We start from the raw sequence: 19,293 nt of genomic DNA, 5'->3' as shown, positions 1-19,293 counted from the left end.
AGAGCATTAACATTATATCAAATCTTCGTACATACGTGATGACAATTAACTGGTTAGATTATACTATATTATCATATTTTTGTAAATTGATATGGCAACGCAAAGGTGGAGGAAGCGCCGGACGCCAACTACCGCGGCTATATCATATATATATCAAAATACTGTTTGACACTATTTGCACCGGGAGTTTAATAAAATATTAATTATTAATGATACGGCATTATAGAGATCAACAATCATCACGGGAACTCCGGCAGACAGACGGTCCAGCCTTTGCCTCCTGGATATCAAGTCCCGGACAAAGGACTCACAACATATTTATTTGTTAACATACATTTTGTTACTGCTTTTACTGAAAAGTTTTGATGGTCCTTTGGATTACATGTAAATTATACGTAAAACATATCACCGTAGCATAGTTCAGCATGAGCTTTCTATCGGAAAGAGATGACCGCATACTATACGGTCTCCAATTTTATTAGATTCAATAAAAACAATAATTCAATTTTCATAGCCGATTCTGGCAAAATTTATGAATTAAAAAATGAAAAACTAACCAAACCTAACAAATAATCCAGTATACCGCTGGCTTTCTGCAAACCGACATGAACCGTGTTTTATTTAAAAATGAATTTTATCTCAGTACTATACGAACCAAAGAAGTTGGACGGTATTAATATACGACCATTTATTTACGATAAAACATTTCATTGTACAGTGTGATACGGCGAACTGCGTACGTACAATTTTCCGGTCACGGCTCGTTTGAAGTTAGCTATAATGATACAATAGTTTGGCGCAGTCTTTATTATTACATTGATAAATGAAAAAGATTAATTACTAAACATAGTATTTATTATTCCATAACACAATTTCGCATTGATACTAAAAAATATAATATATCACTGAGCTCATTATCTACATATTATTATTTATTACTTCTGTCATCTCTTTAGATTAGGGACTGTGAACATCCGTTATTTAATTGGCCTACACAAAGTGTGTGGTCAAATTGATTTGGTCTGAATCACACTTTATTTTAATGGGAAGGTCTTATCAAAGTAATAATATATTAATGCTCGGTATAGCGTGGGAGTTTTTAGCGGGTAAAATGTACCGACTTCGTAAGAAGGTTGAAAAACACTGCGCTAGTATAAAGGTCCAAATGATAAATCCTAAAATTTTTAAATGAAAGTTTAAAGCCAACAAAATATATATTTTTTAATTTCATTTAAAACCACACAGCATACGGAATGAAAACATTGGGTGTAACACATGTTTCGGGCATAAAATAAAATATTCTACAAGTATGAGTTCATGCAGTGTACACTACACATTAATAATTAACAAAATAAACACTGGCGGTGATTTCATTTTAAAAGCTTTATACACGAGTGTAGCACGCTTTGTGATTTTTTTAACGATTAGCAAGCCACATAGCATAAAATAAGGGCTGTTTGGTACTTTAATGTAAATACATTTATTTTGTAAGTATAAGTAATACCTACTAAAAATTATTTTCTACAAAAAGAGTCACAATTAATTAATATAAGTGTTATTTTAAAAGTATATTACACCAATATTCATTTCTATTTTCAGGATTACTATTTTTTTCGAAATTTTCAACTCACAAATTTGAAATTCCAATTAATATTATATTTGAATCATATTAGCTACCCGTAATACGGTAATAATATACCGTTAGACCGGGACTCAAACCCACATCCATTAGATTCCGATTTCTGACCATTTTAAATTTTTTGGGCACTTTTAACAATAATTTATTTGCGCAATGTGCCTGGAAAATAAGTAGATTACAAAAACCGAGGAGAAGTCATCAAGTAAATTAATTCATCATACAACCGAGGATCCAGCATACATCACAATGCTAGTGGATAAAAAGTGGATAAGGCTGATCCTGAATTCTGCAGTACAAATTCTTGAGTGATCACAATCTTCAGTCATTAAGTTATCAATGCAGTAGGGAATATTATAATACGTCAAAATGTATATGCATTAAAAATGCAGTATAATTTGCTAAATAGGTTGACCAAAATTGCAATATATATAACGTGGAGATACTACGTACTGCCAAAAGTTGGTCTCCGAATCATTTTATGGAGTAATTGCAAGTTGATGTTTGACATGCCATATAAAATCAGGCATAATGATAATTTCTTTGTTATTTATATACATGTTCTATATATCGGATGACCTTTTTTTTTTCTAGCATACATATTAATATATAATATACACATAATCCGTTGTTAATTCTAAATACCTAAATTATCGGCTTATAAACTGTTGGCAGTTTTCATTTATGACTGGACATTTTTTTTACTTTCACGATTTTTATTGTGTTTATTTATTATAAAAGTAGTATTTTTTTTCTTGTTTGTGTTAATTATTGTGTATTTTTGATAAGTATTGACTGAATATGTCGAAACATTCAAATATAATAATAAAACACTAATATCAATCAAAATTTTAATTTAAGTTCTACCAATAAAAGTAGGTACTGTCAACAGTGTCAACCAATAGTATTATCTGTAATCCATTAATGAGATAATATGATGTTTCTATTTTTTTTTGTAATAAAATAATGACCTCGACTTCTACTATTTGCATTATTGTTTTTAAACGCAAGAACCAGTCACTCTGTATATTATGTAATTGAAATAAAAATAATATTAAGTTTGTATCAAAACACGTCTGTTTAAAATCACTATTTGTATTTACGTACAAGCTTGTTTGATTTTAAATATATTTTGTTGAGAGAAAGTAATAATAATATTTCCTACGCATTTATTAAAAACAGATAACAGAGATATTTTTTGTTCCCAGATATATCTCAACCATGTTATATACATGTAATAAATATGGAATATTTCTACTTTTGATATCAGATGACACAATTTACAATGTTGTATATTTAACTATATATTGAGTTAATATTACATACTATAAACTTACCATTTATTATTATTTTCGGGATGTTTGATAGTTGTCATACGAAACAAGTCGTAATCGGAGGGGCGACAAGCGAAAGAAAACAATGCAATAAGCTTCAAATTGAATATGCGTTCAGTCGTTATTAGCAGCCCTAAGGCATAAAATCCACTAAAGCGGGCTTGCGGAGCGCTCGCGCATATTCTATGTGAATCATCGAAAATACAACGTAATCAAATACGCCAACGTACACTGGATTTGACGACACATTGTGCCAGCCCACCCTATGAGTCATCGTTGTGTGGCTTCTCAGCGGCACGAATTAACGAAAATACAACGTAGTCCAATCATTGAACACGGCAAACAAAATCACGCTCCTGGAAGCGTCGTCGATAGACGGGCGAGAAGGCATTATTTAATAACAGTGAACTCTTTGTTAAGTTATTGCGTGTCCGATATTTCGCTGGTAGAATGATGTCATCGTGAATATTAATTACAAGCCCCGAGAAATTTAATAATATTTTTATTGCTTTGTTATGAGAGACGCTGATAATAATAATTATTTAGTGCTCTTTGAGCCCCTTATTACATAGGCGAAGGGTAATGCGCGGGTGGGAGGGGGCCTACATCGTAGAGAGCGCACCGAGCGCCACTTTGGTGTGCTTTATGCCTAACAGTAATAATTACATTAGCCCAATGTCAATTTCTGCGCGTAATAAAAAAATGCTTTTACGCATGTTTATTGTTAAATGGGCCCACTGCAAAGGATAAATTTAATAAGCTATTTAGATTTTTATATATTTTTTCTTTAACATCGATTTTAATAAAAAAGAGAAATGCGTATAACATGCTTCTTTTAAAAATGAATACAAACTATTATATTAAAACTGTGAATTAATAACAAAAAAAACTATAACGATTTTAAATTCCAAGTTTATCTTCGACATTTTTTAATCAAACATACGAGTGTTATTAAAAAAAAAACTTTAAAATGTAAATTGTCTTAAATTGCAAGCATCGTATATATTTTCCGCTAGCCGATTCGTCTGGTTAATGGATCATTCGCCTTAATTATCTATATGTGAACGAATAAAATTAACAACTTTAAAATATGCATTAAATATTATTTTATCTGCTCTACAACCCTGAGTAGTTTTTGATGTCCTCCTGAAAAGGTTTTTTTAAACATTATTTACGATAAAATTAACATTGCAACTCATTCGTTTAACCTATTGCGATGACACATAAATACATAACCAAAAATGTATTAGAATTTTGAATTATTTATGGAGTGGAATTCGCGATCATCAATATCAAAAGCGGACGTTCTGATAGTCGTGATAAGCTTGCTACAAATGGATTTATATTGCATAATGAATTGCAGTTAACTTCAGTTGTAGTCTATAAGTAATCTTTTTTAAGCTCATCTTTATAATATACTGAGGCTGCATCTAAAATCTAGTCGATACCTTTTTAAACATACTTGGATAGCATAGCCATAGATTATAATTTTTTTTGTATGTCAAACATTTAAAAGGCTCTCATTAAAAGTGTTGGGGTCACTTTAGTGTGGTGTTCGATGTGTAGATAGAGGATGATGATAATGACGAAGTCTACGATGTAGCAGGGTGAGATTTATTAGCAGCGTATCGGTACAATAGTATATTATACATGATAGTTACTAGCTAAGTACTCTGATTCGAGTGACATTGAGATAAATTGTTCTTCGTTATTTATACAATAAAAGGTCATTAACATTAAATTCTTTTACATAATCATATTAAACTAAATATGGAATCAGCGTTTTAAATTGAGTAGCGAAAAGAAATATTATTTGTTATTACAGTTGTAAGAAAAAACTATGAGAAATGTTTATTCAGCTAATACACTAGACAGCTAAGACATAGACTTGCTGGTCTAGCTGAGCTGTTTACTGGAAATGGATTGGGAATATATTACTGCAAAGTAATTTGATATTTTTATAAACAATAGATATTCGATCACTTATTATTCTGCAGCTACAAAAGTACTACATTTTGAGTTAACCCATTTATTCTCCCACCCCGAAATTTCTTTGAAGGGGCCAACATTAGGTCCTTGAACTAACATGTATAAATTTGTGCACGTGGTTCCACATAATATTATGCAAGAATTTTTAATTCTCTAAAATAATACGAAAAAAAAAACACAAAAATTTCTGAGTTTTGCGAATGTTAAATCTTATTATTTACGTACACTCCACACTAGTGGTGCACAACCCGCGGCATTTTGTATAAATAATTAATAATAAAGTATGCGAAAAAATTAATATCCTAATAGTTATACTGCCCCCATAAGCAAAAAGGCAGCTTTTTTCCAAAGTCATATTTTGAGATAATAAAACATTAACGTTTTTTCAACTTTTCTTAATAAATTTTTCAATAATGTGGATGAATCATTTGATATATGGTATAAGCAAAAACTAGTATGTTTTCAATCGATGCTGTGTTTTTGCTTATGAATCTCGTTATAATGTCTTTTTTGTACGACTACATAATATGCCATGACATAGTACGCTATAGTGTAGCTATTTTGCCCCGTTTTACGTAAAGAGTATTAAGCATTACAATCTATATGTGCGGTATGAGCACGTGGCAATGTTCGGTGCCAAAGGCTACTGCAAAGTACTGATTTCCGATAAGTAGAGTTTGAGACTGCAATCTATATAAATGACATTGAAATGCGGTAGCCAAAAGATATATTTATATTAACTAAGTGTAGCTAATCTGCTTCTTGGTATCCGTAAAAAAATAATAAACAGAGTGATATTATTAAGTGATATTACTGAGTTGTTGAGTTACCCCATCACCACCCGTCGTGTATATGCAGACTTATAAAAAGGCTCTGGATCACTGGTCTACCTACACGAATAAACGTATGCCATAGCCGTTCATTAAATTTATCTCTTCCTTCTCTACGCTATAAAGACGAATAAAATTTTTAATAAAAATAATTTTGCTTTTGAGTCGAAGAATGAAATCAACGTACCGTTAACCGCCATTAAATGTTTCAGCGCTTTGAATGTATTTATTTGTATTTTATTTGTTTGTTTTCACTCTCCCTCTCCCTCTCTCTCTAAATTCAAGGAAAAGTATTCCACACCTTGTTAATAATTCGAAAATCTGACGAAATCGTTCACTTTGTGAGTTTAACATAAAATAAATTGTATTAGGTACGACTACTTTTTTATTATTCCGACTTTTTATTATTCAAAATAAAATACTTCCTCAATAAAGCACATTAATTGCAAACCCCAATGTAAAATTTACCAAATATATTTACATAACTACGTACCTACATCATGTTATATATCATTAAAATTAAAGATAAAGTGCACGTAGGTAATGAAAAAAAACAATTTGCTATAACATTGGACATAATATTATCTAGAAAAATATTTATTTATTCCTAATTTTCAATGACGACGTTTTTATAATATTAATGAATTTAATATATCATATTTAAAATAAGATAAAAAATACAATTCATTAAAATGTCATATTATAATATATCACTCATAGAAAGTCTACAAAATATTCAGACTAAACTCCCAAAGGTTTTTGACCTTCACATGGCATGGTTACCCCTTAAGTATACTTATAGAAGTGACCAAAATTTAAAAAGAGAACAAGTATGGAAAAACATAAAGCAGTCACATACTACAATACAATAAAACAATAGAATATAATTCACAATATTACTGTATTATCTAATAGACCTGTGTTCGGTACTATTTCATTTTGTATACAAGAAGGTCATGGGAGATAAATATTCATTTCTTTAAACCATAATTATGTAACTTTTAGAAGTTGCAAACATTTTCATCAAAATTATATTTGCATGACGTGTCAAATTAATATTGTTCAATCGGTATGTTTGAATAATTATAAAAGATTGGTCTGCATATTATTATGATTAATATCAACACACAATCAACGCGGAGAGGGTGTGTGATGTGATGAACTGTGTAATTATAATCTTACTACTCATTCAATTTGAATGTTTTCTGACTTTATGAATCACCCCACTGTGGGTCTATTCTATACTTATCGAACACTAAATTGATAAATAGTATCAAACTTAGGGTAGGTTTGTATCAAAATATTAGCACTTATTGTAACAATTACACGAAGCTGGTTTTTATTGTTGCAATAAGTGCGATATTTTAACAGCAGCAAGATAGGTGCTGTTAAAATATAGCACTTATTGCAACAATAAAAACCAACTTCGTGTAATTGTTACAATAAGTGCTAATATTTTGATACAAACCTACCCTAAGTTTGATAATATTTATCACTTTATCACTTTAGCGGTCGATAAGCATAGAATAGACCCACTGGATGGTTTCGACTAGTTTTACTTTCGAGCAGTATTTTTGTAGAAATTAACAAGCAAGGTTTTTATTATTGAAATTTAGAATTAATGATCAATTAATTGAGTTATTTACCTATTGTTTATTTGTATGCAATATTTATTTCGAGAAATTGTTGATAAGCATTCGTTTAACCTAATAGATCTATGCTCTAGATTCAAACACTCATTGAAATAAATAGTGTGTATATTCGTGGGGTTGCTGCCAAAAGTTGGTAAGTCGATAATATAGGTATTTAGAGTTAACAACAGATTATGTGTTTATAATAATATTCATATTAGAAAAAAATCAAGGTCATCCGATATATAGTCCAATTTTAGAAGGCATGTCAAACTTCAAATTGCAATTACTCCATAACAGAATTTCGAGACTTATCAACTTTTGGCAGACTCCACAATATATTCCAAAATGCGGGATTTAAGCACGTGACCCATGGTTTAATAATATATGAATCTTAAATATGTAAAACCTAGCTTATCACTATATAATTTTTTAATTTAGCTGACGGAGTTGTTTAACATACTTCTTATTACATGAATTGATTGTTAGCTATTCGCTCAACTTATTAGTTAACCATGCCTAGAATTAAACTCACACTGAAAAAAAGCACGTAATTCTTCCAGAAGCAGAATAAAATTCATACCCACACTTTCAGAAGCAAACATTCCACCACCACGGCGGGCGCGCACTATAACTTCAAACTTCACATGCATACTAAATGGAATGTTAGTATCACAAACTGAACGATTATGTTGCTAACGAGGTGGGTCAGAAACGCGAAATATTAATATTATTGCAAACTCACAGCTTCGTTTCGTAGCCGCAACACGGCGCTGGCTGCCGGCCAAACCCACCTTAACCGAGATTTCAATCCGCTGAACGGAATAAGCAAAGAAAATATTCGACTAATTTAATGAACATGTCCAATGAATATACAGAATCTCCAGCATAACATTATAGCTTACCAGGTATATTCGATTGTTAGTATATTCTACCTGAGTGAGGCCATGTAAAACGGATGTAATATTTTGTATATTCTTAAATAGCGTTGTTGAACTATCTCAATATACTTCCATATTTCTGATTTATCAACGTTTACAGTTTAATACTAATAATAATTTAAGAATGCTAGAAAAATTGTAAGTAGACAAAGTGAGTTTCAAATATTACATATTTTCTCTTTTCGGGTGACTGGTCCAGTCTCTGAGTTAACAGCCTACCTAGCTCAGCCGTGAACAGTGAACATAATATGTGAGGTTCGAGTGTCACTTGACCTCTTCTTCTAGCTTTTTTCTAATATAAGTATATATAATATATTATATATTATACTCTGACGTTTTTCAAAATGATTTGTTTGATAATATAGCATTGCTATAGTAATACCATAGCAATTTCATTTATTCTATCTATTCAGTTAAATATTTTAAAGTCGCTGGTATGTTGAACGTTTGCAATTGTGTTTGCTAATAAACATTTAACTAAACATGAATACTATCGACCGAAGGTATTTGATAGAATTTGAATTTAAATTCTAATGGATTTAAATAAACCTCTGAATTTTACTTCCTCATACAATATAAGGGTGCGTTCAAACCATGGTTCCCCAAAATGAGAACTTGCGCGAGTAGGTAGTAGAGAGAAAAATTATCAATAAATATATAGATGAATTGGTAGGTCAACACTAGGCGCGTTCTTTTTATTAGTTATTATTTTTATTTCAACTAATTCAGTTTCTTATAAAAGTGAACAATATATTGCATTTATGTGCAATTTCATCTTTGTTATTTAATTTATACTAAATAATTTCAGTTGTTTTATTTCGAAACTAGCTTTTCGAAATTCAAAAATTACACACGCAGCTGTATAAATAATATACTTTGAGATACAGATAAAAGAAAACTCCGGCAGGGGGGGGAAGCACTGAAAATTTTGAAAAGAGAGCGGTCAGCCAAAAAAGTTTGGAAAACTATGTTTTAAACCGTAAACAAAACGCATGCGTTGAACGCACAAACCAAAATAAAATTTTGAAAACCATTCTTAATGCTCAATAATATTATAAAAGCTAGTTACTCAGTTGATAGAATTAAACAATACTTGTCAAAAATAATAAATTAATTTATAAAAAAAAAATATTGTATGAAAAATATTTGATTGAAGTTGCACCAAAAAGGTGCAAAAATACAAAATAGGCGAAGCATTAAAAACTAATGACAAGTCAGTTATCTCCACATTTTAAATATATTTCCATAATGTGGTCGTTAATTCACTGGATGTTATTGTAACTATCAAATCCAGCTTTATTTACTTATATAATTGGGTTAAAATCGGAAGTTAGTTGCAAAGGCTATAATGCATGGGTTCCCAACCTTTTCTGTGCTTTGCCCCCCTATGAATTGTTTGATCAAATCTCGCACCCCCTACAAAAATAACAACAATCAAAATCGAGATCCTTTTCAGCCTTGGGCTTAAAAAATCCGATCATAATTCAACTCGGAAGCTTTTTTGCGTGCTATCGGCTTATCCATCCAAAAAGTCCACAATCCAAGTCGGGAGCACTCAATTTTTACAAGTGGGTACCAACTGTGAATTAAAATTTTCTTATTTATATTCCAATGTTCAGTTTTTTAGTATTCACAAAATAATCTAATACTGAAAACTTGATTCTTTCTTCGAAGAATTTTTTACACCTTTCTCGCACACCCTGGGAGTTTGTGCACCCCAGGTTGGAAACTCCTGCTATTAAGGATCTATCAGATGTTTATATTGATAATTACTAATGAAAAACAATTAGAACGTATTCGCACTTAGAATGTTATTATTTATAGATGTGTTTTTCAAAGCAGATAAGTATTTTATATGTAAATATTTTCTAATAATAGTTTAAGAAGGTAGTTAATCAATATTTCCTCACGTATATATTAAGATACTGTTAAAAAATATATTTGATTATTACACATATATTAAACAATTACACTTAAAAGTTAATTTTACGAACAAAACAAACAATTGTGATGTTATTAAATTTAACACTGTACATCTAAACATTTACTACGCACCATTGCGATGCTTGACGTTGCAAATCGCGTGAAGATGCTTAAGTCTGACTCCTTCGAGAGACTTCAAGTGACTAAAGGCGAGGAGTGCTTAACCTAAGGATAATGTGGTTCAGACCGCAGATGATTATTGCCAATACAGTTGTCGAACATCTTTGCAAAATATCGGCTCGTGGAGAGATACAAGAGGAACTGATTAAAGAAAGTATTAATTAAAAAAAACGGTATGGTTATTACATAATTTCACCAATATTTTTAAGATATTAGGTACTGTGGATAAAGCCACGATGGCCGCGCGGCAAGCGTCGGCCTATAGTGTCGTGCGTCCCAGGTTCAAATCCTGGTTCTGGCAAAGTACACATATTGTTTTTCAGTTTGTGTATGAGTCAGAGTATGGACCTAATAGGTTGAGCAAGTGGCTGACATTCATTTCTCGTAAAAACAAAATCTGTTCGTGGAGACCCATATGATCTTATTAGGATCGGACATAGTCGCAAGAAGAAGAAAATTATGACACTGTTTCAGTGTCGAGTAACTATTTTAAGGATTTTGCAGTTCTACTCACTCGTAATTCAGAATTTATCAAAATATACGAATTCACGAATATGAAAAGAAATAATTTCAGCGAAAGCTTAACATATTATGTATATTTGTAGTAGACTATGTGACAAGAGTCAAATAAATTCGACCCTTCAGTCCAAAATGTCAGTTTTTAATTATAATCAATGAGCAACCATTTCATTTTCATCGATGCGAGATAAAATATCGTTACTCTTTTTATTTATATATTTGTAAACTTCGCATGTACTGTACATGCCAAAAGTTGGTAAGTATCGAAATCACGTGATGTAATTGCAATTTTAAGTTTGACTTAACGTCTAAAATCAGGCAAAATGCTAATTTCTTTGTGCTTTATATGCACCTTATATAATATATTTATTATTATATCGGATGACCATATTTTTTTCCAGAATACATAGTATTTATATACAGACATAATCCGTTGTTAATTTTTATTAGCTAAATTATCAACTTACTAACTTTTCGCAGTAATCAATGATACATTACATTAGGTACAATACAGTAATACAGAGCAAATAGAATAATTATAATAACATAATATCACAGTCAAATCTAAATAATTATAACACAGTTTACCGTTAGATGTCTTATCAAAAAGAGATGACCGTATAGGATTGAGATAACAAAAACACGCGTTGTTCGTAGAGAATTGCAGACAGTAATATTCCAATCTTATAAGATTCATAAAAAGTAATAATTTGATATTCATTGGCATCAACTATCTGACCATTCTGTGATTATTATCAGATATTATATTTTATAGTTAGGTACGAATTGATATTTAGGAACACCTATGTGTTATCCTAATTTTGAATCATTCAAAATTTTACATAAATATATACGATATGATTATATTTCTAATTTACGAACCTCCCTATTATCTATTGTATTTTCCTTATATTCTGGTGGTTTTTATTACGTATTTTGTACCTAAATGTTTTATTTAGACATAACTTTGATTTAAATACTATACGGCTATCTATTTAATATAATAATCTCATGATAAACTGTGAGAATGCTAACTGCATAATGTGTTGAGATATAAAATAGAATACAATTTATTTTTAAAGTAAGTACAATAAAATAAAAGTAGTATATCCAAGAAAACGGGTAAACGAAGAATAGGTAGATGACAAAAAAAATATCATTTATTGCAATGCGTGAGTGCCTGAAGTATTGGACATGACAATATAATTACTATCCTTAAGATAATGAATCTTTGATATTGAAGAATGAATATAAAAGTTAATTTTTAAAAATAAACGTGAATAGGGTCAGATTGCTTCCAATAATTTAAGTAGTATTATCAGTAATCTATACTGTCATAGTTTAAAAAATATGTAAAATAATTATTCATTTCTCATATGCAACGTATCTGTGACTTTTCATCTAACTAAAAGATTTCCCTTTGATTTTTCCATTATAGCAAAATGCGAGCTCGCGGCCGCAATTTACTTGTCAGCGGACAAAAATGCAATAAACAGGCGACAAAAATTTTGGGACAAAAATTCTCCGCTATATATTAATTTATATATTTTATATTAGGGGACATGACAAATTACAAAGTTATGGCGTTAACAACATGACATAAAAGCAAAGAAAATAGGTGTTAATAAATTTATTAAACAATCAACAAGGTTATAAGACTAGTAAAAAAATACATGAGCTAAGTTGGCCATATAAAAAAGTATTTATAAAATAGCGACACACATCTGCTTTTAATCGCGCATATTGCGAGTCGCAAATATATAACTAAAGATATCTGCAGGTGTTTAACACTGGAAATGTCTCAGTGCTCAGCCGTAGTGGTTTGGCGGGCGCGGCGCGGCGGCGTCTTGCGAAACTCAAACGTATAACCGTGTGTATTATGCCCAATGACATTAATATGGACGAATCATCTGGAAAATAAAATGACACTCACTTTATTGTCGGGTCTGCCGAATGGCATAGTCTCTTCTAACGCCATTACAATAAAGGTGATATTGCTATAAATTCCTGATGCTTTTTGTTGGGTCTGCCGAATGGTTCGGTTCGAACGGGTTCGCTCAAATGAACATTGACATCAGAAACACTGCTCTAATGCCATTACAATAAAGGTTATATTGCTATAAATTCCCGATGCGTGATATCGCATAATTGAATTGCGTGACGTCTACCTATACATGCGAATGCGCGAATTTACTTGCTAGCTACTGTATTGAGTGCGTCGTCCATTAATAATGTCATTGATTATGCCCCAAAAAACACACTGTCTACGAACATTTCACGCACGGTTATACGTTTGAGTTTCGCAAGACGCCGCCGTGCCGCGCCCGCCAAACCACTACGGCCGAGCACTCAGGAGCAGTCGTCTAAGCCGGCTCGCACCAAAACTTATCTCGTCTACAACGCGTCGAATACGTCGATGTGACGTCATCGTTATTCACATAACACACGTTGCCAAATGGAGCTCGGCAGATTGGTAGAATGCGAATTTTTAAATTGAAAAATACATCTAGTGCTGCTATCATCAAATCGAAGACGCGAGAACGCATACACACACATATGCATTGGTCATTCCTATACCGGCTGGCCGGTCGCCGCATCCAAATACCTATACGTTTTGAAAGATTACGTGCGACTGTCGCTAGGTGCGTGGTCTTCATATACAACATCGGATTGACGTTCCTAGAAGGTTTGATTTATCGTTGTACGGCAGACGATGCGAGTTTAGATCTGAGAGCTGGCTGAGACTTAAATCAGTATGCGTTTAAGTGTGGTTTGACTGAATTTACTTTTACAGACAAAATAATGAGATCCTAATTCTTTTATGGCATCGCAAATATTCAAATTTGACTTAAACAACTGACTGGACCCTGATCTACCAGCTGTTTTAACCGACTTGAATTTCTTTCTATTCTCTTTCTGTGCATATTTCAGGACATTCCCTGAGGATGTGCTAACTATGAGGAAAGTCACTATGTTGAAATGATGCACTATGATGCACAAAGATTGCACCCCAGTTCAATTTGACTAAGTCATGTGCATTATATGAAACGATGTGGAAAGATATCGAATGTTCAATAAAAATCTAATATAGTTACTATCCAGAAGAATATTTTGGTCAATAATTCTTTTTTGGGTTCAGGGGGGTGAGGGGCGTGGCGAGTTGACCAGATAAGTGAGATGAACACATATCACAAACTTCCTATAATAGCAGGAAAAGTTGTGCGATGATCTTTTTATTATTGTGTGTCGATACGTCTTGACAACTTCATAACAATTCAAGTAGATGTATTAAAAATATACTGAATACCCTTAATTTTACCTCAATCACCATTTGGAAAATGCTTCTCTAGAACGTCACACCGCCTGTATGCTTAGCGATAGGTAGGAGGGTCCGTCAAAGATACTAGCCTGTGGTGCTGCTTCAAGATGTGTAATATTCTAAACATGTAGAGTGTCACCAGGTGATGCAGAGATCAGTTTTTTAACATTATGCAATTTGTGTTTCATCTGATTTCGACTTACTGAAAATATTTTTTTTTAAAGCGTCATGAGTTTTATGAAAAATGCTACCTGATTTTTGAAGCTAACGTAACTTTACATAATACTGACATACCTACAGTCGTTCTTGTCAATTAACATAATACGGTCGAAGGATTCGGAAGAATCCCTAACGACGGATAGCCAAATACATCAGTCTAACCGCCGTGCTAATACCATTTTTGTCGTAATTTAACCTACCTTTTTAATATGATATTGTTCGCAATTTTTAACATAGCATAGGTGATGTGCAGCTAACTTTCAAAATTTTAGTCGACGTTTATTCTATTTTTCTCAAAATAAATGTCACCTAACATAATATACCTACCAGGCCTCTTGGCATAGAGATATCAGTACCGTCACTCAGTGGAGTAGAGTTAATCTTATAATAATTATTTTTTCGAAGCCGTGACAAAATAAAATAAAAAATATGATTTACTTATTGAATAAACAAAAACAATTTGGAAAAAATTATGGGCTTTATGACAAGGTATCAGTAAGTGCACACTTCCTTTTTGACATTTTATTGTGTAATTATTGAAAACTAGATAAGTACATATTTCAAAATAAATTGTATGTGAAAGACAAAATAATATTTTCGACAATCTTGTTCAATTTAAGAGACCATCCATAGACTGAAACCGTATGCGGTTTAGAACCGTGCGCCACACTAAACTTATGATTTATGTTTATGAAAAAATATGTTTACTAAGTTTGTAAGTGTATGGTATAAACGGATACGATAAAATGCTTATAACATACTTAGTGAAAATAGATTTCAATGAACATAAGTCATAAGTTAAGTATGGTACACGGTTTTGTCTATGAATGGCCTCTTAATCAAATTTCGGCTACGTTATAGGTATATGGTTTTAAAAAGAATACAATATAATAGATAGAGTTGTAAGGCTCAAATTATCAATCTTTTATTTGTGAATCATAAAATAGGGTCATCAGGACCTATTTTCAAATCAATACAATCCCGGTCAAATCAAGAAGTATTATTGGAGTAAGCTAATTTGAACACTAATTTATTTTTCATACGTAATGCATCCATTGCTTTCCAGTTACGTAAAAGATTTCCCAATATCTGTGTTGATTTTTCCGTAATTATAGCAAGTTGCGAGCTTGTGGCCGCAATTCAGTTTCGTTGGAAAAATCTCAAACAGAAACCTGCTGCACAGTTTCATTACCTAATAAAACTCCCGTAAACCAGTAGGGTCAGCCTAAACTGTATGCAATAAAATATAATAAGTAGCATTGTTGATAATTAAAATCGTTGCATTAGAAGACACAATTATTGTCTCTGTTAATATTTAAGTGTTATTATGAAATTCTGTAGTAAAATACATTGTATAATCTTCAGTTTTCATATTATTTTATTAGGAGATGAACATATTGTTATTTTGGACAAAGTAACGCATATGCATTTTGAATAAGTGCCTGTGCACATCTGTATGAAAAGATTGGTTAAATAATAAAATATATATTATAATATATATAATTATATTATTATTAGTATTCATGAACATGCTTTTCCTTTCATCACTGCGGTGTATATAATATACTGCGGTGAAAATGACGCGAGTTAGCGTGAACTAGAATCTAGTTTAATAAACTTTTTAAAATTAGTAAAATATTTTTTTTTATTCATTCAACACCTCTGTAAAGTGAGTCTAAAATGGTAGGTAGGTACTCGTACATTAAACATAAAATTATAATAAACTATATAAAATTTTAATATATTATCACCACTTAAAAATATATAAAATGACACATACTCGTGAAAAAACATTTAAATACAATGATTGTTTTTATATTAAATAGAAAGTTTAACGACTTTAAAACATATTATAGAATGACACATACTGGTGGAAACCATATACATATAATATGCAGTGTGTTTTTTTATAGTTCAGCAAAACGATTTATTGCAGCAGTTATTAATGTACGAGTATTATTAAAATAAGACACAAAAATATTATGCAGTACCGGTTCCACTTCTTTACTTATTTTAATAATTATCAAGACCGCTTTTGTCCACTGCAAAGGGACATTGTCAACTAGTAAAGAATATATTATAATAATACAGATATTATCAGCCAACAAATTGTATAAGTTATAAATAAAATCATTTACAATATTTAGTACTCTTTATCATTATATTAATTTAACATAACGCTTTTCACCATAAATTTTACTTTGACAGTTACTTTCACAGTTCAATTGACAGTTAACACAACAAAAAAAATAATAAGGCAAAATTATTTTGTAGATCTGGATAATAATTAAATAAAATTTCAAGTAAATCTCTGGTCAAAAAATAATCAGAAAACAATATTATAATCCTCATCTCACCTACACGAGATTATAATAATCTAATGTACGTAGAATTGTATATTATTTACCAATTGACAGTATCCTTTTGAAGCGGACGAAACCGTTACTGACTCTTATTAAAATAATTAGAACTATTACTACACATTGTGTTTTCATATTTTTATTAATTCAATGAATTTCCACCAAACATTGACAAAGTTAACACAGTAATAGTTGAATATATACTTAATTAAAATAAATTTATTATTTGTATAATATGTAAGCACAACCCTGGGGCGAATTCTTTTTTCGATTTTTTCAATTGACATACGCATTATCGATTGATAAACAGTCGGCAATAATTACTATAATCAACGTCATTACAGCTGATGTTCTTGTAAACAGATGAGAATAGAAACCATGACTCCCTTCCCGACGCCACTGTTATTTTTACATCTTGTTTTTTATGTGCGCCTGATCCGAAAACCCATTAATTCGTCATTATCGCAGTCGTTATACTATTTTTTTAACGAGATAGTAAGTAATTTATAATATGAATTATATAGAATCAAAAGAAGAACTATCCATAATTCAATATGCTCGGAGCTAATTATGAAAAATGTCTTGTAAGTTTTCAGTAATTCTTTGCGTTTATGATATATTATTATAGATATATTATATTCCCAGGTATGTATTAAGTAAAGGTTAATTTGTAGTCTGTATAATAATTTATCTTTACAATAATTGAGTAGGTATGTACTTAAAAGATAAAAGAACATTATCCATTGATACCTCGATAAAATTTTATTATACAATAAATAGATCTACTTTTGATTCTTTACAACCCATCTAGGTCATTACGAATTTGAAAAAAGTGTGCTTGTCATAACTTTACTACGTCCAACATTAACAGATTTTGTGCATTTAAATGAATCATTGCGAACGTATTATTAATACATTATTGAGAGCTCTGGAAACAAAAACGGCAGTATCCATTTCCGCAATATGTTAGCGAGTCATTAAAAATGCCTTACGTCTTTCTTATGTGTATAATTTTTAAAGTATTTTGAAATGTTGTTTGTATATTAATAATAATATATGACATGTTAAAATACTTTTTTCAGAAATTATAAATACCTATAAGAAAGATGTAAGACATTTTTAATTATGATCAAATTATAATTTTTACATTTTACTCTTGCGCCTCTTTATTAATCAGTAAAAGTTAGATTAGTTTACATCAGTAGTTGTGTAGTAGTGATACATAAAAAAATAGTGTCGAGTCACTTTTTCTAAAGTACAATTTTTAACATTTCAATGGATATCTACGTAGGTACCAAAGATTATTGATAGACAAAACACTGGAGCGGCAGGATGTTAAAGATCAATACTTGTTTCCATAATTACTTAGGAATTGAATAGACTAAAATCGCGTTGTACATATAATGCGCTGTGTTGTATATTTACTACCAATGTGCGCATGCGTTCAAAAGCTGTAATAATCCGTACGTAAATATTTTTTTATAGAATATCTTGACATCTACCGGATAATTATTGTAAAAGATCGGCAAAACTTCACTAGAGTTTTAATGTTTTTATCAGCAAATAATTAAAAATGAAATCATTTCAAAAAAGTTTTCTTTTAGCCATTAAGTCATTTATTATTTTACTTTGCTGAACCAAAAATTATTCTTATTAATGGCACTCAAATTGAGTGAGTCGACAACTACGTCTATCTTGAACAACCAAATTTAAAGTCATGACCAAAATGACGGTGCTATATAAATTATTATAACGAAATTGTCCGACAAACCAAATTGACGCGGAGTGCATTTTGGCGCCTGGTTAGTATCTTCAAAAGTTTTTTCAATATCCTCTAGTAAACTGTTCAACCAATGTGTGCTACCAGTGATCACGTATACGTGTGGAGCATGAACTCTTACTCATTAAAACCTAACTCATTTACTGCTGACAACGCGACTAGCTTGTTTGCATTAGTTGGCCATTAGATATAATTAACATTATATTTAATTAGTAATTATCTGGTGTTGTGTGTGTTAATGTGTTAATGTAATAAAAAATAAAAAATTATTACGAATAGCGCTACCTGGCATGGAAAAGTGCATATTGGCCATACGTGGAAAACCCGCGAATGAAACCAATGGATAAAGAAGCAGACAAGAGTACGCGACGTGATAGAGGTCACTACGTAGATGAAATTGATATATGATAGTCGAACTCAGTAGATATAGAAGGGTAAAGGGAACTAGAGGAGGCTTTCATCCAGATGATGAGTATGAAATCATATTTATTTTTAAATATTTTCACGAAAAAAAAATATTTTATTTGTAAGGGTTTTTTTCTACGTTGACATATTTATCATTATTAATATCAAATGGTAACCTTCCGAAATCCAATATTACCTATATCAGGGTTGGCGAACCTTTTTACGTA

At 31.1% G+C, this 19,293-nt stretch overlaps 2 protein-coding genes across 6 annotated transcripts in view; one reads left to right on the top strand and one right to left on the bottom strand.

The window, feature by feature from the left end:
• Positions 1 to 19,293, top strand: part of LOC147073965 (neo-calmodulin-like) — a 106,310-nt gene that overhangs the window by 32,475 nt on the left and 54,542 nt on the right. The gene's annotated exons all lie outside the window — the stretch shown is intronic.
• LOC147073966 (troponin C-like) overlaps positions 1 to 19,293 on the bottom strand; it is a 59,318-nt gene that overhangs the window by 6,947 nt on the left and 33,078 nt on the right. The window contains exons 1-2 of one of the 4 annotated variants that reach the window (XM_085944811.1): positions 10,417 to 10,526; positions 9,727 to 9,777 (exon numbers count right to left, since the gene is read on the bottom strand). The exons of 1 other annotated variant lie outside the window; for it this stretch is intronic. In XM_085944811.1, the coding sequence (XP_085800937.1) occupies positions 9,727 to 9,777; positions 10,417 to 10,419 (54 nt within the window). In that variant the 5' untranslated portion in view covers positions 10,420 to 10,526. Of the gene's footprint in view, positions 1 to 8,165; positions 8,236 to 9,726; positions 9,778 to 10,416; positions 10,532 to 19,293 lie in introns of those variants that run through there. 2 more of the 4 variants (XM_085944814.1, XM_085944812.1) reach the window with 2 other exon arrangements.

Source organism: Rhyacophila brunnea, unplaced genomic scaffold (genome assembly GCF_057557595.1).
Source record: "Rhyacophila brunnea isolate RB1 unplaced genomic scaffold, BYU_Rbru_1.0 scaffold_17, whole genome shotgun sequence".
NCBI classification, from domain to species: Eukaryota; Metazoa; Arthropoda; class Insecta; order Trichoptera; family Rhyacophilidae; genus Rhyacophila; species Rhyacophila brunnea.
The sequence above is the reverse complement of the archived record's forward strand: the minus strand, read 5'-3'. Positions and strand labels throughout refer to the sequence as shown.